Source organism: Taudactylus pleione, unplaced genomic scaffold, assembly GCF_031769625.1.
Source record: "Taudactylus pleione unplaced genomic scaffold, aTauple2 ptg000080l, whole genome shotgun sequence".
In the NCBI taxonomy this organism is placed as follows: Eukaryota; Metazoa; Chordata; class Amphibia; order Anura; family Myobatrachidae; genus Taudactylus; species Taudactylus pleione.
In genome coordinates, this window is record NW_028284482.1 from 9,562,419 (window position 1) to 9,583,920 (window position 21,502).

General features: G+C 43.8%; 1 protein-coding gene across 1 annotated transcript in view; it reads right to left on the reverse strand.

Annotated features, from left to right (window-relative positions):
• LOC148532290 (cytochrome P450 2D17-like) overlaps nucleotides 1-21,502 on the reverse strand; it is a 90,570-nt gene that overhangs the window by 34,728 nt on the left and 34,340 nt on the right. The window contains exons 2-5 of the mRNA XM_088468097.1: nucleotides 19,422-19,593; nucleotides 9,387-9,539; nucleotides 7,340-7,500; nucleotides 5,913-6,086 (exon numbers count right to left, since the gene is read on the reverse strand). Coding sequence (XP_088324223.1) covers nucleotides 5,913-6,086; nucleotides 7,340-7,500; nucleotides 9,387-9,539; nucleotides 19,422-19,593 — 660 coding nt within the window. The remainder of the gene's footprint in view (nucleotides 1-5,912; nucleotides 6,087-7,339; nucleotides 7,501-9,386; nucleotides 9,540-19,421; nucleotides 19,594-21,502) is intronic.

A 21,502-nucleotide genomic window follows, 5' to 3' on the forward strand; every position in this document is an offset into this window, starting at 1 on the left:
TATTTTACCGTTGGTGCATTTAGCTGTGTCCACCTTATGGTAGTGGAAGATAAAACGCTAGCCATTCATCTCTTGTGTAAACAAGTCCCCCATACTTACTGACTCACCAATAGTAGAATATACTGGACATGATTTAAACTAGATTATAATTTTGAGACCTGAATTTACACCTAACAGTAAGGCAAAAAATTGGACCCTTACTGTGGGGTCTATGGAGCTAATTCAGAGCCGCTCGCACCCAGCGTATGCAAATTCGGCAAAGTGACGGCATGGCAGACGCTCGCTCGGAAAGGCATAAGCACACCCACTTTGTGTTGGCGAGTGATAACTTTGTGTCTATAGACGCCCATTAGCCTATGTAGAGACGCCCACTAGCGCACGTCATCTCCAGGAAGTTTATTAAAACATTGGTACTTCGAGGACCATCGGAAAGGCTCGCAGCGCTTGTGGTTGCCTTACCTTACTGCAAGCACTGCGAGGACTTCAGTCTAAAAAACAGGCAGGTGACGTGTACTATGACGCTGGCTGATAATTATGCACACTTCTGAAACGGCGTTGCTACACTCAGGCACACCTGTGATCGCACCTCCACTCCCCCGTTACTAGTGTCCTGCCCCTGTTACCACCCACAAACGACCTCTCCTGTCACTCATTACACTGGGCTGTCTTTGCTGGGCGAGCAAGCGGATTTCGATCGCTCCGAGTAGTTTGCACATGCGCAGAACGAAGCATGTGCGTTCCCTTACCATCGGCCACGAACGAGCGAGCGGCCGCTTGCGCATAGGTCTGAATGAGCTTCTATGTACTAAGCCTTGGAGAGAGATAAAGTGGATGAAGATAAAGTACCAACCAATCAGCTCCTGTCACTTTACAGGCTATGTTTAAAAAATGACAGTTATGAGCTGATTGGTTGGTACTTCATCTCCATCCACTTTATCTCTCTATAAGGCTTAGTAATGTAATGTACATTGCAGCACTGAAGGGAACTGGCTATGTCTAGTCTCCCTTCCCCAAGGTGCTTGTGGCGCAGCCCAACTCTGATGACACTCGGATCCCTGCACTGTATTGTGCATGGTGCTCATGGCGGAGTTAATGTATGGGGCTTTGGGTTCACTCCCCATTAATTGATCATTTAGATTCATTGATTTGACAGCTGTTTTTCCAAGCTAGGGCTTTATTCTTTTGAGTTTGAACCTTCTTGTTTTGTGTTGGTGCAGATGATTCCACATATACATCAGGATTGTCTTGCATATCTTTGAAGCATTAGGCCATTGGAACAAGGACTGCTACAAGCAATGTGTCCATTTTCCCCCGGCGCCTGCAGCACCCCCAAATGCAGGGAGCTGAAGCTGCTGCCACCCGCTGCTGGTAGCATAAACACCTATGTGGGACCATCATTCAAAAATAATAAGGGTGCTTTCAGGAGTCTTTCACCTCAGATCAGGTCCCTGCTCTCCTTCCTTTCCCCCCCTCACCTCTTCCCTCTTTTCCTGTCCTTCCCCTTCCCTCTGACATTTGCCATTAGAATCCTCTTGTTTGTGGTGATTAATGAATTGACTGTCGCTATCATTTGATTTTATTCATAACAGGCTTTTTACCTACCCCCCCCCCCCCCCTTGTTGCGCATTGTAGGTCCCTCTTTTGTGTGCCTGTGCTGGGCTTCTTGGTCCCTATTACCTGAAGCACTGACCAATTCCCAATTTCTACTCAGATCCGCTAGTTACATTTTGGTGATTTGTGTTGGGATACTTGCAGTTGGAAACTAACAACAGTGGCTGGGCAGTTTGTGGTCCTTTGGGATACTGTATTATATTATACTGTAATATATAATACTGTATTATTCTAGTGAGTGTCTTTTGCATGATCAGATGTCTTTAACCTTCTGAGGCTGTTATCCAGGCTTGGATGGTGGTTGTGCAAGTAGTGCTCTCTGCCCGTCTGATGTGACCTGGGTGTTATGGATGACGATTTTGGCATTGCCATCTTGGGGGGTGGTTCCATTGATATGGCTTGTCTTATGGTTAACTGTGATATGGCCCAATTCGATGTATGGAGGGTATTCTAAAGTGACCCTCTATGTCATGAGCCCACACTATTTACACCCACCTTTTTGCCTCCTTTGCTGAGTGCACTGGGCTGCTGACAGTCTTTTTATTTCTGTTGGGCTTTATCTAGGTTTTAGTAGATCTTCTTTAGCTGGCTTTCCTAGTGGCGGAGCTGAGGCTTGTGGTGGGAGCCTTGCCATTGCATGTGTGTGGGGGCGGGGGTGGGTATGGCAGATCCAAAATAATTTCTAGCGCATAGGGGGACATTCTCCTTCACAGTGGTATTTTGACTGTAGCCTCTTTTCCAGAGGCCAATGGCTCCATTTGATAATGGGCCGCCTCCTTTGGACATTGATATGAAGGTGAGGAATTGCCTTTAGAGCTATGCATCCAGGGACAGTATGCTGACCCCCCTGAAACCATATAATGGCTTCTGTAGGGGCAGAGACTGATGATATGTACTGGCCGCTGCAGATCTGCAGGGCCTGATACTATATAAGCTGATCTGCCTGTCCCTCTTCCTTGCCACCAGTTTTTCTCTCCTATTTTTCCTAATTTAATTGTTCTCAAATAAATTGATGACCAAATGTAAATACCATAACTGTTGTCTGCGTCTTTATTTATTGAATTTAGTTATTATTGTATATTGTATGTGGGGGTTTTGGTATAAGGATACACTCCAGCATCAGCCATAAGAAGTCAAATCTGACTGAGAGAGGCTAGACACAGGCTTCCAGTAGAACTAGTTAGCCTCCCATGAGTTGTCTTCCTCATTAGATGACCTGATAGATATCCTTGTGCAATAGAGTGGATATCCATTTTCCAGAAGGCTCTCAGGAATAGGAGTAAGGATGTCATCCCATGGTAATACTATCAACTCGGTTTCATTTTCACAACAGTAATCTGAGGCTAGTAGCCTAACTCTCTTCTATGGTTGATGCCATATTTTATAAACATGATTATTTTTATGAATATTGTAGTGGAGCCATCTAAATAGTTTTTTTTGTATTTTAAAAACAAAAGATTGGAAAGGGAGAGATCAGAAAGCAGAAAAGGGAGTCAATGGTAGAGAACAGAGGATACATCACATACTGTAACCACTGTACTTTAAATTAAAAAAACAATCAAAAATGTTGCTGAGAAATCATCTCAGAGGTCCGAGGTGTGTAATATAACTCAGCAGTCACATAGACACCATTAGACTAGTGCAAACACAGAGTGAAAGGCACGGAGGGCCTAATTCAGACCCGCTCGCGAGCGTAGGACGCTCGCAAGCGGGTCGATGGTGCCCTAATGCGCATGCTCCGTCGTGCGCATGCGCGAGACCCGCATAGCGACAGCCAAGCTGTCGCTCTGGGTCTCGCACCAAAGGGGGCGTGCTGTCGATGGTGACTGACAGCACGCCCCCTTTGGTGGGCGTGCCAGGGGTGTGGCTGCCAGACAGAGGCATTCCCATGGGAACGCCTACCGTCTGGGTCCGGCCCCACTAACATCACTAGTGATGTAAGTGGGAGTGATTTTGGCTCTGATAGAGCCAAAATCACTCCAGGGCTTGCGGCCACGAGACCCTACCGCAGGGTCTCGTCGCAAGCCCGATGGTCGCGATGGTCTTGACCATCGCGACCATCATCATGGACGCTCGCATAAGCTGTGGGTGGTAATCCACAGCTATGCGAGCGTCCAAGAGGCCGCTCCAATGATAGGTAGGAGGGCCCTGATTCAGAGCGAGCGCTCTGGTCAGAGCGTCGGGCTCTGAATCAGGCCCCGAGTGTTTCCAGACACAGCAAAGAGTGTTTCCAGCGCAGCGTAAGTCATTTTGCAGCAGACACACAGCGTAAGTCATTCTGCAGCATACACCCAGCGTAAGTCATTCTGCAGCATACACCCAGCATATGTCATTCTGCAGCATACACCCAGCGTATATGTCATTCTGCAGCATACACCCAGCGTATATGTCATTCTGCAGCATTCACCCAGCGTATATGTCTTTCTGCAGCATACACCCAGCTTATATGTCATTCTGCAGCATACACCCAGCTTATATGTCATTCTGCAGCATACACCCAGCTTATATGTCATTCTGCAGCATACACCCAGCTTATATGTCATTCTGCAGCATACACCCATCTTATATGTCATTCTGCAGCATACACCCATCTTATATGTCATTCTGCAGCATACACCCAGCGTATATGTCATTCTGCAGCATACACCCAGCGTATATGTCATTCTGCAGCATTCACCCAGCGTATATGTCTTTCTGCAGCATACACCCAGCTTATATGTCATTCTGCAGCATACACCCATCTTATATGTCATTCTGCAGCATACACCCATCTTATATGTCATTCTGCAGCATACACCCAGCTTATATGTCATTCTGCAGCATACACCCATCTTATATGTCATTCTGCAGCATACACCCAGCTTATATGTCATTCTGCAGCATACACCCAGCGTATATGTCATTCTGCAGCATACACCCATCTTATATGTCATTCTGCAGCATACACCCAGCTTATATGTCATTCTGCAGCATACACCCAGCTTATATGTCATTCTGCAGCATACACCCATCTTATATGTCATTCTGCAGCATACACCCAGCTTATATGTCATTCTGCAGCATACACCCAGCTTATATGTCAATCTGCAGCATACACCCAGCTTATATGTCATTCTGCAGCATACACCCAGCTTATATGTCATTCTGCAGCATACACCCAGCTTATATGTCATTCTGCAGCATACACCCAGCTTATATGTCATTCTGCAGCATACACCCAGCTTATATGTCATTCTGCAGCATACACCCATCTTATATGTCATTCTGCAGCATACACCCAGCGTATATGTCATTCTGCAGAATACACCCAGCGTATATGTCATTCTGCAGCATACACCCAGCTTATATGTCATTCTGCAGCATACACCCATCTTATATGTCATTCTGCAGCATACACCCAGCTTATATGTCATTCTGCAGCATTCGCCCAGCGTATATGTCATTCTGCAGCATACACCCAGCTTATATGTCATTCTGCAGCATACACCCAGCGTATATGTCATTCTGCAGCATACGCCCAGCGTATATGTCATTCTGCAGCATACACCCAGCTTATATGTCATTCTGCAGCATACACCCAGCTTATATGTCATTCTGCAGCATACGCCCAGCGTATATGTCGTTCTGCAGCATACACCCAGCTTATATGTCATTCTGCAGCATACACCCAGCTTATATGTCATTCTGCAGCATACACCCAGCTTATATGTCATTCTGCAGCATACACCCATCTTATATGTCATTCTGCAGCATACACCCAGCGTATATGTCATTCTGCAGCATACACCCAGCGTATATGTCATTCTGCAGCATACACCCAGCGTATATGTCATTCTGCAGCATTCACCCAGCGTAAGTCATTCTGCAGCATACACCCATCTTATATGTAATTCTGCAGCATACACCCAGCGTATATGTCATTCTTCAGCATTCACCCAGCGTAAGTCGTTCTGCAGCATACACCCAGCGTATATGTCTTTCTGCAGCATTCACCCAGCATAAGTCATTCTGCAGCATACACCCAGCGTATATGTCATTCTGCAGCATACGCCCAGCGTATATGTCATTCTGCAGCATACACCCAGCGTATATGTCATTCTGCAGCATTCACCTATTATGGGGGTCATTAAATTAAAAGGTGCAGAGAATTACACCACATGGAAATTTGCAATAGAAATGTAAAATAATGCCTGGATCTGCTGCGCTAGCGCAGGTCTCGTATATAACGAAAGACGAATAGACAGCTCCCAAACCATTGGGGGAATTTTATTATTGAGAGCATAGAAATACACAGTGCTTACTTTTTCCATCTCCAGTAGATAGGCATCAACATAATCACGAATGTAATTAGGATTCCACGTTTTCTTGTGTTCTAACACTATTTCCTTGAGGAACGCAATCAAATCATACTCTGGTTGAAGAACATAATCAACAAGCCATGGAATGTTCATTAGCCAAGGAATTTCATTTAGAAACTAAGAAAAAAAATGACAGGGGAGGAAATTAGGTACAAGGACATGATAGAACCCTTCTGTCAATATGGGATCCCAGGACATGAAATGTGTCATATTACATTAAGATATTTTTCTGTGTTGTAGTTTGCTGTGATTTTTATACCATTAAATAGGTTTTAGTTATAGTTTGTGACACAACCGAAGTGTCAAATCATCTTTTTTTTAGTCCTATATATGCAACAATATATTTTAAACCACAAGCATGTGAGCCTAGCCTCCTTACTTATGTTTTACATAACTCTCTTTACCTACCTCGTTTAGGGACAGTTATGTATTTAGTTAAATAAAACTAAAATGCATGGTAACACTTAACACATACATTTTCCCGCAAACCGTCACAATTGTTTTTACGCTACTTATTTATCAATTGTTTCCAACAATTTTAGGTTGCAACTTTATTAGGGGAGAGTCATATTTACCTTCCGTTTGTTGTATTTGTACTTAATTTGTTTTCTTTATGATCCCCTAAATGTATAGCTGTGAATAATATGTTTTTAATTGTATACTAAATAATAATACAACTTAGGGCCTGATTCACTACGGAACGCAACTGCGAATGCAATAATGATTACGCACGCAGTTCAACTTCCATTGCGATCGCTATGCAGCCGCAGCACAACATAAGGACACCCACTTTACCTTACACACATCCGTAATATTTTGCAAGACTGCGAAAACATTGGTACAATCGAGTACCATTGCAGCCTCACGCACACTTGCACAAGGTCAGACCTTACTCAGAAATTGCTAACCTCCATGTACGCTCTCAGGCCTCAGGCTGCAAAGGACATCACAGTGGATAATTAATGCATGCCCCTGCAACGGCTTTCAAACGCACTGGTACACGTGCGTTCAGCTGACCATCCCCGTCACCACCCACAACGGCACTTCCTGTCAATCACTCTGCGATGGGTCTACGTAGTGACTGAGATCGCAGTCCCGATCCCAACAGCTAGTTTGCGCACGCCCACTGCGATGCATACACATGCGCAGTACGGAATAATCAGCCAATTGTGTGCATATTAGCAACTGCGTTCCTTGCTGAATCAGGCCCTTAGCCTATAGAATGATAATGAATAATGTATTTTGCAAGATACAATCATATTTGATTGGGTTTGTGAGGTATTCATTTTAAAATGTAAGATTCTGGCAGCAAGAACCTGGAGAACCAGGGTGTAATATAATTGCACATGAATATAAGGCATTTTAAACACCTGAGCCAAGAGTCCAGATTCAGCCTTCAGGGCAGATTCAAAGAGTCTTAGAAGTCGTTGGAATTTCGCATCATCATACTCAAACCGATCTCCAAATGCTATGGAACAGATCACATTGCTGACTGCATTACCAATGAGCAAACGGGGATTAAATGGATGATCTGGAGAGGGGAAGACGTTGTTTTACTCAGATATCCACAAAGATACATATCATATTCAAGGAAATGTAAAAGTGAATGTAGGGGCAACGCCAACATGTGCCCAAACTCTGCGACCTAAGGAGAACTAGTGGGTTTCCCAACTAAGAGCCGTATTCAATTAGAGCGGATCCGCGATACTTTTCTGCCTCCCAGACTTTTCACCTACATCACGTCTTTTGTAGACGGAAAAGTATCGCGGCCGTGCCTGCTTTACCCCGTATTCAATATGGAAGTACGCAAAAACGGGACCCGGCGAAACTTGAACAAGCTGAAAGTACTGTCAGAATTGGGGAAATCAGCCTGACACCCCCCAAAAGATGCTCTGACATGGGGGTTAGCTATGGTACCCCACGATTTGGCTTGCTGAAGGTATTTGGTATTTTTAAATGGGCTCAATAGTTGCTAAATAGCGTTTTTCTATACATGGTGCAGAATAGTATTCAGGAGTATTTTTCTAGAAAATACGTTATCCCAGCAAATTTGGGGTACTTGAAAATGGGGGCCAGCATATTTAAAAGTTTCTAAAGTTAAGTTGAAAAAATCATGAAAAATCCACCTTCCGCAAGGACCTGCAATCAAAAAAACACTTGGGGCATACTTGGAAGTCAAGTTCGCTAGTTTTTAACTTTGTCCACCAACATTTTTTTTTACGCCCCCAAATTCAAAGTAATTTTTTGGGGTGTTCGTAAGTGTTTTAAGAATTTTTTTACACAGTTTACCTTTGGGGGACTGTCTGAAGGCTGCACGGGGGTTCCCGCAACGTTGCACCCCAAAACCCAAATTTTGCACTTTTTTCCGCCTCCCATTCAAAGGCAAAACTTTTTCGCCTATTACATTACATTGACTTTCCACCTAGGCGGAAAGTCTTCCAAATTGAATACAGAGTAAAATCCAAACAGGCGAAAATTACTTCATCGCCGAAAAGTTTTCGCCGAAACACGCAAAAACGGCTTTTCACTTCAAATTGAATATGGGCATTAGCCTAAAGAGAATAGAATAGAAAACAGGAGAGTATCTCCAATGCCAAGAAGGTACTCTATAGATCAAACCTTCACTGTGACACTTCTGCTTTGCAAAAGTAGTCCCTTACTTTCCATAAATAGGAGCCCAGTAAGATAGGACTCTAAAAGGTAGTGTCAGCACTTAAAATATAAGTGGTCAAACACCCTCCTATCCAAACATGAAATATGGGCTGCAATTGGCAAATAAGGGGTGACCCAACAAAAAAATAGATAATCAAATGATTTATTAGTTAGATTAATAGGATAATACAACTCACTATTGTCATGGATAAGCAACATTTAAAACTAAAATTATTTTCACTATTGTAGACAACAATTGTCAGAGGAATAATAAAAAATAAGAATGATTTCAAAATAAATGAAAAACACAAGTAAGTTAAAAATCAGACTTAAAAAAGAAAGTATAAAAGAAAAATGAAATGCTCACTAAAAATTACAATGCATGTCTCTGCATCCGGCCACTGCCTCTGCCTTCCACGAGAGCACTGGAATAAATATGCCATTTGCGAAAACATTGTCATTGTGACCGTCTCTGAATCAGGCCATTAGCTATTTCCTTAACATTAAATAATATGGTTACAGCATTTATATATTTACATATTAGGAGCACATCACTATCCACCAATGCAGGAGGAGCAGGGGACCTGGCAGTGCAGATTCACCCTCCCAAGTCTCTCCAGCTCTGCCTTCTTCTGAGCATGTGTGGGAATCGGGGGCCTAAGGAAGGTGTTGATGGGCCCTCACACAAATAAGAAGTAAATAAGATGTATATTAGATTAACATCTGGTGTGGTGTACAATCTCTATACATACATCTGTGACTGACCTTTCTGGGATTTGAATACAGAACACAGACACTGCGCTTCCTCTGTCACTCTCTCCTCCAGGGATTTCTTTCCCATCCCAAAGTTTCTCAGCGTTGACAGTGTGAATCTTCTTTGCTCTTTCCAGGAATTTCCATATCTGACCAACACCAATCCTAACAATAATACATGTACAATTTTAGTTTGGGGTCAATGTATTATAAAGATGGGTAATGTCTTATAGGGCAATACAATGTCAACGATTTGTAACTAAAGAATTGTGTTTAACTTTTGAATTTATCTCCTATGATGTTCTATACAGATTCTGATTTTACAGCTCTATAATTATTATTATTAATTATTATTATTATTATTATAATTATTATTATTATTGTTATTTTTTATTTTAGAGGCACATACAGATAATATACAGATAACAGTGAAAATAGTACAGTAAATGTAATATGACATAACATTGGAACTACACAAAGCGAATGACCGACAAACTACGTATGGTGAAGATGGGGTTAAGTTGAGAGACCCACTGTATACAAACCAGCATGAGACGGTTAAGTCACGAGTAGTGCAAGGCAGTAAGATACTGTACCCAATGAAGAGCGAGCACATATAGGGCCGTATTCAATTACGCTCCGCGTTTTCGCCGATGACGTCAAAATGCCGTTTTTGCCATCATCGCGTGTCGCGAAAACTTTCCACCGGGTCCGTTTCCACCTAATTCAATTTAAAATAGGCGAAACTCCCATAGACGCGGAAAGTGGCCAATCGCCGAATCCGGAGGAGGGGTTTATGCCGGAGGCGGAAACTTAACGGCGGATTGGCACTTTTTTGTGCTGGGTATAAAAGGCTCTGATTGGCATTTGGTGATCCACCATTTTGATCAACCTGCAGCGTGGAGAGAGTGCAGTGTCTCTGATCATTTTGGCTTGCTGGCAAGGGCACCTTTGGTGAACAAAAGTCAGCAAGAGAGCAGCAGCAGCATCCAGTGTGACCAGCAATCCAGGATCCACTGGAGAGAAGACAGTGTCTGGGAGAAGAGGAGCCAGCCCGTGGAGGAAGAGATCTGGTCCTATTTCTATTTGTACAGGTAAGTGCAATCTGTCCCAATACCCTAGAGACCCTACCCTCGAGCTGACCCTGACCTATACAGCTTTTGCACATCTCGACCATCTTCCCCCCTCCGCCCCACCCCCACGCCCCACCCTGTTAGCCCATGCACAGTAAGACCACCCTGACCCTTGCACTCTCATAGCCAGTGGTGAACACCTACAGTGCACTAGTCCGTTGTAGGCACATGCACAGTAACACCAACCTGCACCATGCACTCACATAGGCCGTGCAGAAAACCTATGGGGACCTCTCCCATGTAAGCACAAGCACTGTAACACCAACCTTATTGCTCCTTAACCTCTTGCAAACTAATTGCACCCACACCCATGCACTCACACCGGCAGTGCTGCGCCCCTTTAAGCTCCCCCCCCTTCAATATTATTTACATCTGCAAAAATGTTTTCCTTTAAATAGTATATTTGCTTACTGTTAGGTTAATTTAAAATACAAGGTTTAACTCCTCCCAAAACACCCCCTCTCCTTAGAAAATAAATTTTTTACTCTTACAACCCCATAATCCACTACCCCTAGACCTGTAGTTAAATGAAATTCCCAATTTCGGACACCATACTTAAATGATGTCACTAGTTAATAATGTGGATTAAGAACAATATGTACTCCTTAATATAATTGTATTTTTTTTTTATCTGTGCATTTATTTTTTTTATGTATATTTAATTTTTTTTTTTTGAATAAACATTTGCAAAGATATAACTTTTGATTATATTATAGGTTTGATTTGAAGAAATGCCGAGGGAGAAGAGGCCACTGTCACCCCGCCTGCCCCGCTCTTCTGACGGGTCCCCGGACCAGTGGCGTAACTAGGGCAGGGCGAGCGGGCTGCGTGCCCTGGGTGCCGTGGGACCGGCGGCGTGGGGGGGTGCCGCCGGCCACGGTACCGGCCCGCCCGCCCTAGTTAGCCAGTGTTGCGCCGACCGCAATGAGTGCGGTCAGCGCTACACTTTTACACAGGACCGGCGCTAGGCTTCCAGCGCCGGTCGTGTGCTGCACAGCTGAGCCCGTGCCCTCCCCCTGAGCGCTTGCCCAATAGCGCTAGGAGGCGGGCTCAGGCTGTGCATAACACACGCATCGCCGCCAGCGCTGGCGGCGATGCGTGTGTTAAACAGCAGCCAATGAGAGTCAGATAGACTCTCATTGACTGCAGCAGCACCCACTGCAAGAGCCGGGCTTCTGTCCGGCTCCTGCAGTGGGTAATGGGACAGACGTCATGACATCATGACGTCTCTCCCATAAAGCTGAGCGCGCCAGCCCGGGAGGACTGGCCGGCGGTGGAGGGAGCGGTGTCGCGGACCGGAGCAGCAGCAGCGTGGATTCAGGTAAGTATATTTTTATATATATATTTTTTAAACCTGTCTGCACTACTGGGGGCACAACGGGGGAGGGGGGTGGCTACTACTGGGGGCACAACGGGGGAGGGGGGTGGCTACTACTGGGGGCACCATTATTGGGAGGACCTCTACTGAGGGGGGGGCTACTACTGGGGGCACTTAATCGGGAGGGGGAACCTCTACTGGGGACTACTACTTGGGGGGTGGGGAAACTGCCACTGGGGGCTTTATAAAAGGGGCCTACTACTAGAGGCACTGCACTGGGGGGACCACTACTGGGGGCAATAATAGGAGGGCCACTACAGGGGGCACTGGATATAGGGGATCACTACTGGGTGCCTGCATAAGGGGGACCACTACTGGGAAAACTGCATGGGGGGGACTACTGCTGGGGGCACTATATAAAGGGCACTGCATAGGGGGGGTGGACTACTACTGGGGGCACTATATAAAGGGCACTGCATAAGGGGATACCGCTACTGGGCGCACTGCATTGTGGGGACTGCTACTGGGGGCACTGCATAAAGGGGAACACTACATGGGGCACTGCATTTGTGGGGGCCACTACTGGGGGTACTGAGTAAGGGGAACTAATTGGGGGCTGTATAAGGGGGACCACTACTGGGGATACTGTGTAAGGGGCACTACTATGGGCCTGCATAAGAGGGACCACAACTGCATACTGGGGGTACTGTATAGGGGTACTACTGGGGTTAAGGTATATATGAATAGGAATGTTCAGTGTGAAAATAAAGGGGTGTGTCATGTTGACACGCCCCATTTTTAAGTGACCACGCCCATTTTTTGCCGCATGCGCCTTCCTCGCGTGCACATGGGGGGGGCTCCCTTTTTAAATTTGCCCTGGGCTCCAAATACCCTAGTTACGCCACTGCCCCGGACACCAGCGACGAGTGGCAGGTGTCACAGGAAGAGGGGTCCAGACAGAGGGAGAGGAGTGCAGCGGGGACAACTACAGGACAGGATCGTGGAGATCGTCCCACCCAGGTATAGTAATTATATCACAACACCACACACAATAACATATAGATAATAGCGGGTAAATTTACTACAGTCAGAGTTTTTTAGAAGTGAGTATTCAAACTGATGTTGCCCATAGCAAACAATGAGATTCTAGTTATTATCTTGTAGAAGGTGATAGCAACCAATTAGATTCTACTTAGCATTTATCTATCACCTTCTACAAGATAATAACTAGAATCTGATTGGTTGCTATGGGCAACTTTAGTTTGAATACTCAGGGCAACTTCAGTTTGAATACTCACTTCTAAAAAACTCTGACTTTAGTAAATTTACCCTTAGGGCTTTTATTTAATTGGATGTAAAATGATCGGCCATTTTTTGGGGCAGTTTCAATTGGCAAAATGGCGTTATTGCCAATAACGTCTTTGGGGAAAAATTATCGCCAATAACGTCATTTTACCAATTGAAACTGGCCCAAAAAATGGCCGGTCATTTTGCATCCAATTAAAGGCCCTAGCAACCAATCAGATTCTACTTAGCATTTATCTATCAGTTTCAATTGGCAAAATAGCGTTATTGGCGAGAATTTTTCACCAATGACTATCCCCAATGAGGAATATACCTGCCGCATATATGGGAACCCCTCTGGATAGAATCTAGCTAGTTTACAAGTGTCTTCCCTATTTTTTTAAATTTTACCCCAACATTTAAAATTATTTTATGTGGTTTCCGGATTTTTTTTTTTTTAATTTTAGTTTACACACATTTTTTATGGTGGCCATTACCAGGGGTGCAGGCTATTTTGGTTAAACCTGCACCCCAAAACCCCCATTCTGCACTTTTTCCCCCAGCTAAATGGAGTTTGTGCACCGGCAAAATGTCTTTGTAATTGAATACGCTTAAGCAATAATAAGGTCACTGTAGTGAACACGGAGCACTGGAAGCGAGGATAATGCATGGCATGAGCAAGAAGATGGAGGACTCTGCCCTTAAAGAGCTTACATGCCAAAGGGATGGGTGAACAAATGAGGAGATTTAAGAGGGATGGTTGGAATTGATGAAAAGTTATGTTTTGAGTGAACGTTTGAAGATGGGGAGACTGGCAAAAAGTCCCACTTGGCGTGGGATTGTTCCAGAGTTGGAGGCAGATTGGAGGATATCTTGAAGGCAGGCATGAGAGGAGGGGTTAGTAGAAGCAGCAGTCACAGGAAGAGCAGAATGGGGGGCTGGAGTGTGTATAGAGATGAGGTCAGATATGTAGGAGGGTGTAGAGGTATTAAGAGCTTTGTATGTGAGGGTTAGGAGTTTGGACTGGATACGGAGGGGACTTAACAGTTTGTCAAGATTTTAGTAGTGCATGGTACAACAGCCAAGGCTGCTGAGGCCCCTGACAGAGGAGCTGCATAACATAACCTCAAATATAGATGAAGGTAATTTCAGCTGGCAAATGGCAAATAAGCATAACTCTGGAACCAGAGATTCAATACAGTCTAAACTCATCAATATGGTACCGTATCAATAAACATAAAAGTAATTACACAATAAATATAATTTTTATGAGAATACTGATTTGTATACTAATATTTAGAGGTTATATCAGAGCAGCTATTTTCTCTTTGTTTATGTGGTTTAATGTGAGGTAGACAACACCTCTTCTAACAGCAGCAGATATAGGGGCAGGTGTACTAAGCTCTGGAAAGTGATAAAGTGGAGCGTGATAAATCACATGACAGTTAGAAGCTGAGTGGCTGGTAGCTTATCACTCTCCACTTTATCACTTTTCAGAGCTTAGTACATCTCCACCATAGACCTACAGTATATATCTGGAGTACTATTCAAGTGCTTGGCTTATTTAGTCAGATAGATCCATCAACAGCCCTAACAAAGAAGTAAGAGATGGCATACAAGGAATGCAGTTATGAGACCGGAGGTCTCAAACCCGACAGCATAATCCCGGCAAGGGATTTAACATAGGCATTAAAATACCGACGCCGAGGACGCCGGACAGATCGTCCTCTCTGCCGGGTAAGTATACACTCACTCAGGATCATCAATGGGATCAACTGTTCCATCATTTCTTCCACTATTTTTTTTTTTTTTACAAGGTCACCTTAATAATCTAACTCTTATGCCAACTGCAAACCTTGCTTTGCTGTAATTAAGACATGTATTGAATTTCCTTTGTTCAAAATGAACTACTTAGCATTCTGGTTAGATGTGAGTTACTGCACATATCTAAGATCTACAGTTAGCGGCCGTTGATTGGCTGCCGGCTCCTGATAGTTCATACTAATCTGTCAGGAGCCGGGTAGCGGTGTATGTGGTCACACACATACACCTCTAATGGAAGTATCTGGATCGGGTAATGGGTTTTTTTGCGAAGACCCCTGGATGCAACGGAGACTAACTTGATGATGGAGGTGAGTATAAGATCTTTTTTTCAGGTACACCCATGGGATTCTTAATGGGAGAAGGGGACCGACCAGTTGGCAGTAGGTAAGTATGTGTGAGTGAGGTGTAATATGTAATACAGCTGTACTATATATGGTGTGTGTGTTGTCTTTTTTTAACTATTTATTTTACAGTGGGGGTAAGGGTACCGGCAGTCTGCTGGCACTTGTAGTTCCACAAGTGCCAAAGGGCTGACATGCTGTCAGCTGTAGGTCCACTGTAAAATGCAATAGTTTGAAAGTATTTAACACATTATTACCCCCGTACCCACCGCTCCAGGAGTTTGGTGAAGAGCCCTGGTCTTCAGACTAAGCCTGGGTTTTTTGAGAGAGAGAGGACCTCTTCTTGACCCCACCACCCCTGAGATCCCTGGCTTGGGTTGACTGGCTTGGGGTGCAAATGCTTTGGCTATGGAGACCCAGTAATAGGGTCTCCTGGCTGTGGCATTACACCCCGGTCGGTTTGGGTCCGATGCTGGTTTTAAATATATGGGGACCCCTATGCAATTTTTTTACCCCTATATTTAAAACCAGGACTGGCCCTGCTGCCAGGTGCTGGCTCCTAAACTACGGGGGAACCCTACACATTTGGTTCCCCATAATTTTAGGAACCAGAACTGGCTGACCAGTTCAGGGCTGGTTATCCTTTTGGGGGTGGACCCCACGTCAATTTTTAAAAAAAAATTAACCCTTAACATAAAAACATAAAAAAAGCAGCCTGCACATATTTCTCTAATATGTGCAGGCTGCTTGTTCAGGAGAGAAAGTTGGGGCTTCAACACAGACAGGATCAATCAAATACACCATCAAACAACTCGATCCTGTCAAAACTGGGTGCTTGGTAAATTCACGATTTTTAAAGTGAGAAAAAACGGCCGATTTTGATCGATCCTATCCGACTCTAAAAACGAGACAAATCGGGACCAACACAAATCTTAGTAAATTTACCCCTAAGTATTTATTTTCCTTAAACCAAGTTTTCTATTTCTTATTACCTACAATACTGTAATATGGTTTTGTACATATTCAAACCTTTTCCACCATAAATCCCCAAAGGAATCCTGCATGGAAATAAACTGAGAGGCTGTTGTAAGCTTATTTTTCTCTATTGGAAAGCAGATGTATGAGTCACTGAATATTCAGTATAAGCACACATACAGTATCTAAAGCTTAATAACATAAATTGTCATTATTCTCTTGGTTTTAAGAAGAGAAAACACAACAAGTCCTAGAGCAAACAGCCTAAATGGATGCTGGACATGTTGTCCTTGGGCAAACAGATGACATGTGATTGGTGGATATTGTAATATTGAGCTGAACAAAAGATCAGACCGGGAAGCTTGTGTTACTTACTTGTTCTGCTCTAAGTGATGCTAATACTCTCATGTGTCATCTCTGAATAATTTAACATTACCTTTCTCTCTACATCGGCGACGACATCTATAGTGCAGATGGCATCAGGCGTATATTTGATCCAGGGAATGTGTATGAATTACATTTTTGGGGTCAGACAAGGACACATTTTTCCGAACTTGGCAACTGTTAAAGTAGATTTTTTGCATTCCTTACTCTTCACAAATACAAATTAGTAAGGGTTGCACTTTGTGGAATTGTGTATTTAATAGGGATGTGCGCCGGCCCCAGTGTTTTGGTTTTGGATCTGTATTTCCTTGCGTGTTTTGGTTTAGGATCTGTATTTTTTTTTTTTAAATTGATAAAAACTGCTAAAATCACATAATTTGGCCTTTTTTTATTCCTACAGTATTATTAACCTCAATAATATTAATTTCCACTTGTTTCAAGTCAATTTTGACCACCTCACAGCTCACAATATTGTTTTCATCCAGTTTAGGCCCAAAATTTGTACCAAGCTAGCTGGCTGACTAAGCTAAGCGGCAGCTGTGGGCGGCACAAACACATGGCAGTTTAATTTCCAACATGGCAAACAAGGAAACATATGTTTTCATTAATCAAGAGGCCTGATAAAGATGGAGTATGTATGTAGTTGAAGGCAGGGCAGGAAGGGTTGATTTGTAGTAAATTGAATTACATTTTTGTATTCCAAAGCAAATTTATGAGGGAGGAGGGGAGAGCATGGGTGAACAATATGTCCCATGTTTGCCCACAAAATCAACTTAGTGGTTCAGAATATTTTTTACAATTAAACTGGCATGCAGGAGATGCTGTCTATGCCATAAACATTTCTGGACATTTTTGGCATTCAACAACCACATGTCAAAGATTGCAGCAACTGTGGCAGTTCAACTTCTAACATTGCAAATCAGGAAACAAATGTTTTTATTATTCAAGAGGCCCGAGGGAGTTGAATCATGTATGCAGTTGAAGGCAGAAAAAGGAAGATTTTAGCAGTAAATTTAATTTAATTTTTTGATTCCCAAGCAAATTTATGAGGAAGGAGGGGAGGGGAAAAGGGGAGGCATTTGCAAAAAATATTTAAATCATTCACATCAGTCCTTGTCATAGAAGAATCTTTGAGCACTATGCCTGCTGCTGCTGGGAGTGGATTTTCATCCCAGAAGGGGAACTGGAAGACTAATAGTAGTACTTTAGAAAACAATTGACTGTTAAACAATCCTTTGCCAGGGATAGAAAGTATGACAGCAGTCACCCAGCTGCACAGTGGATCACTGACGCCATAACATCTATGCTGGTATTAGATGTGCATCCAATATCTGCCAATAACGCAGTAAGTATTAGACAGTTAATTGAGGTCTTGTGTTCCCCCTACCAAATCCCATCTAGATTCTACTTCACTAGAAAAACAATTCCCAACCTGGCAGCAGCCCCTTGATGAAGAATACAGCACCCCTTTATGGACAACAAAGCATCCCTGCGGAGTGCGGACGGACCACCTGCACAAATACGTGGATGATAAATTGCGGTTTGGCCGGCAGTATCACCAAACAATAATAGCGTAGCTACTAGCTACAGTAGCACACACACAAAACAGATTTTATTTTTTTGTGGAATGATAATTTTATTAAACTCTTATTTTTATGAACACTGGGGAAGAGCACCGCTGGATTGACAGAGCACCCCCCCTAGACAACACAGCATCCCTTTATGAACAGCAGCCATAGCCCCTTGATGGGCAGGACAACACAGCAGCAGCCCTTTATGTACTGCAGCCCCAGCCCCTTGATTAACAGGACAACAGTGACACAGCAGCACCCCTTTATGTACTGATTACAGAAAACCCCCCTTTATGTACTGCAGCCCCTTTATGGACAACACAGCAGCAACCTGCAGCTCCAGCCCCCCGACAGAACAACACAGTGACACAGCAGAACATGCACAGACAGAGCAATACGTCTGTTCTGTACACAGGGCCTGATTCAGAGCCACTTGTAAGCGGCCGCTCGTTCGCTCTGAGCGATGTTCACACAACTGCGCATGCGTATGGGTTGTAATGCGCAAACCAGTCATTGCGGTCGGAAATCGTGCGCTCGCAAAACAGTGAGGGGCTGCTAATTTGATTGACAGAATGTACCGTTTGTGGGTGGTAACAGGGGAAGGTGCTTGAAAATGGGGAGTGGAGATCCGAACGCAGGCGTGCCAAACAGTCAAAAAGGCATTTAATAGGAGTGCATAATTATTAAAGGAGCGTCATCGACCACATCACTTGGTTGTCTTTTAGCCTGAACTGCTCGCAGTGATAGCGGTAAGAAAAAGCGACCACAAGCACTGCGAGCAGTTCAGATGCCTTTCGATGTACCCGATTAATCTAATAAATACCGGAGATGACGTGTGATGCGAACGTCAAAGGGGTGTCTTTACAAAATAGCGAGCGCATTTTTCGTTCGCTCGCTCAGACATAGAGGCGTCAACAAACCGCAAAGAGCGAGCGCTCAATTTAATAGCTGGCCCCTTTTTTGGAACGACCATCCGCAAATAGCGTCCGGCTCTGAATCAGGCCCACTCTCCACAGCCGGAGTGAAAATGGCGCCGATCACCAGGACCTTTATACAATTCAAAATCCACGAGAATCCGACAGCGGGAGGATGGCGCACTTTGCCTCGTTTTTGGATCTGAATCAGGCGGGAAATCCCCAGCCGGACTCTGATCTCGGCTCAGATACATGAATTTCGCTCATCTCTAGTATTTAAGAGTGAAATTATTCAGAAAATACCTTTGCATTCGCCTGCATATCCTAATTTCTCATAGAGCGGAAATCGGGGACGATCTGCTATATCCTCAGACCTGTTGATCAGAGCTTCCTTCATGACTTCAAACCCATTGAGCACCACAATTTTATTCCAGAAGAACTGCAGGCTAAATATGTTCCCAAACTTCTTGGTCAGCTGTTGAAAAATATGAATGTAATAACAAATTGGTGATGTAAATACAATAACTCTGTAAACCTGTTTGTATTTAAAAAGAAAGCAATATATATTAGCAAGCAATACATATATCTTACATTGTATATATTTGTATATAATTGTAAATGGTAATACATAATATATATTACACTGTGCATTTTTTAGAATCTTCACTAGGGGGACATTTAACTAATGGGAGGTTTTGTGTACAGTTAATAAACTAAACATTAGATGCAGTTTTCAGAGGCTGAAAACTTAAACTATATGACATCAGTGGCATCACTAGGGCAGTGCAGGGGATACGGACAATACCAGGTCTCACCATCTGAGGTAGTGACATCAATATGAGCTGGGAGCGTGCATTGCATGATATATTAATGTCACAGTGCAGCACCCGGCTCCCGGTCACTGTGGAGGAGCCGGCAGTACGGGGAGAGTCTTTGGGGGCAGCTTCTGCGGAATGCTGGGCATGCCCCCATAGTGATGAAAATGGGGCATTCCGTGAGGACACGCCTCTTCCCACTAGGTGACACCCGTTTAGTGTGCACAGTTCTTTTAGCTTACTGGGTGACACCAACCATAGTAATGCCACTGCATACGATGTGTGGCAGTTTGTATACCTTAAACCAACATCTGTTTTGTACCCCTTCCAGAGCCCAGTGTTCTCAGCTTGTGGCTTGATTCTCTAGTAGGGAGGACCCGAAAAATGAAATGGGTTTCCAACTTTCCATACATAGAAAGTACCAGCCCAATACTGAATAGCAGTGGGCCCCTAATGGTACCTTTGATGAGTGAGTACCTGGGAATTAATATGAAATATAGTGCAAGTACTTGTGGCACAACAGTTGCCAGCATGCACTGACAGTCCACAGCTGTTTTTGCATGTTGTCTCTTGTAGAACTACAAGTGCCTGCATGCATTTTGGTACCAGTGCATACTTGCACTTACAGTGTACATGTCAATTTTATTTATCTCTCTTGCCATTTTTCAGAAGTGATATATAGATGGCCACTGCCGGGGGAGGGTTGGATAGGAAAACACAGAACACATCATCATGGACTTGACCCCCACTGTGCAATACCAGGGACTCGCCCTCCATCCCACACGACTTATAAGGAAGTGACTTTTCTCATGAATGTACAATCAGGTGCATAAATATTGGGACATTGACAGAATTTTCATATTTTGGCCTCTATTCACCACTACATTGGCTTTGAAATGAAACAAACAAGATGTGCTTTAACAGCAAACTTTCAGATTTAATTTGAGGGTAATTACATCCAAATCAGGTGAACGGTGTAGGAATTACAAAGGTTTCTATATGTGCCTCCCACTTTTTAAGGGGCCAAAAGTAATGGAACAAACTAAACAATCCTAAATCTAACTTTCACTTTTTAATACTTTGTTGCAAATCCTTTGCAGGCAATTACAGCCTGAAGTCTGGAACGCATAGACATCACCAGATGCTGGGTTTCATCCCTGGTGATGCTCTGCCAGGCCTCTACTGCAAATGTCTTCAGTTCCTGCTTGTTCTTGGGGCATTTTCCCTTCAGTCTTGTCTTCATCAAGTGAAATGCATGCTCAATCGGATTCAGGTCAGGGGACTGACTTGGCCATTGTATAACATTCCACTTTTTAGCCTTAAAAAACTCTTTGGTTGCTTTTGCAGTATGCTTCGGGTCATTGTCCATCTGCACTGTGAAGCGCCGTCCAATGAGTTCTGAAGCATTTGACTGAATATGAGCATATAATATTGCCCGAAACACTTCAGAATTCATTCTGCTGCTTTTGTCAGCAGTCACATCATCAATAAATACAAGGGAACCAGTTCCATTGGCAGCCATACATGCCCACGCCATGACACTACCACAACCATGCTTCACTGATGAGG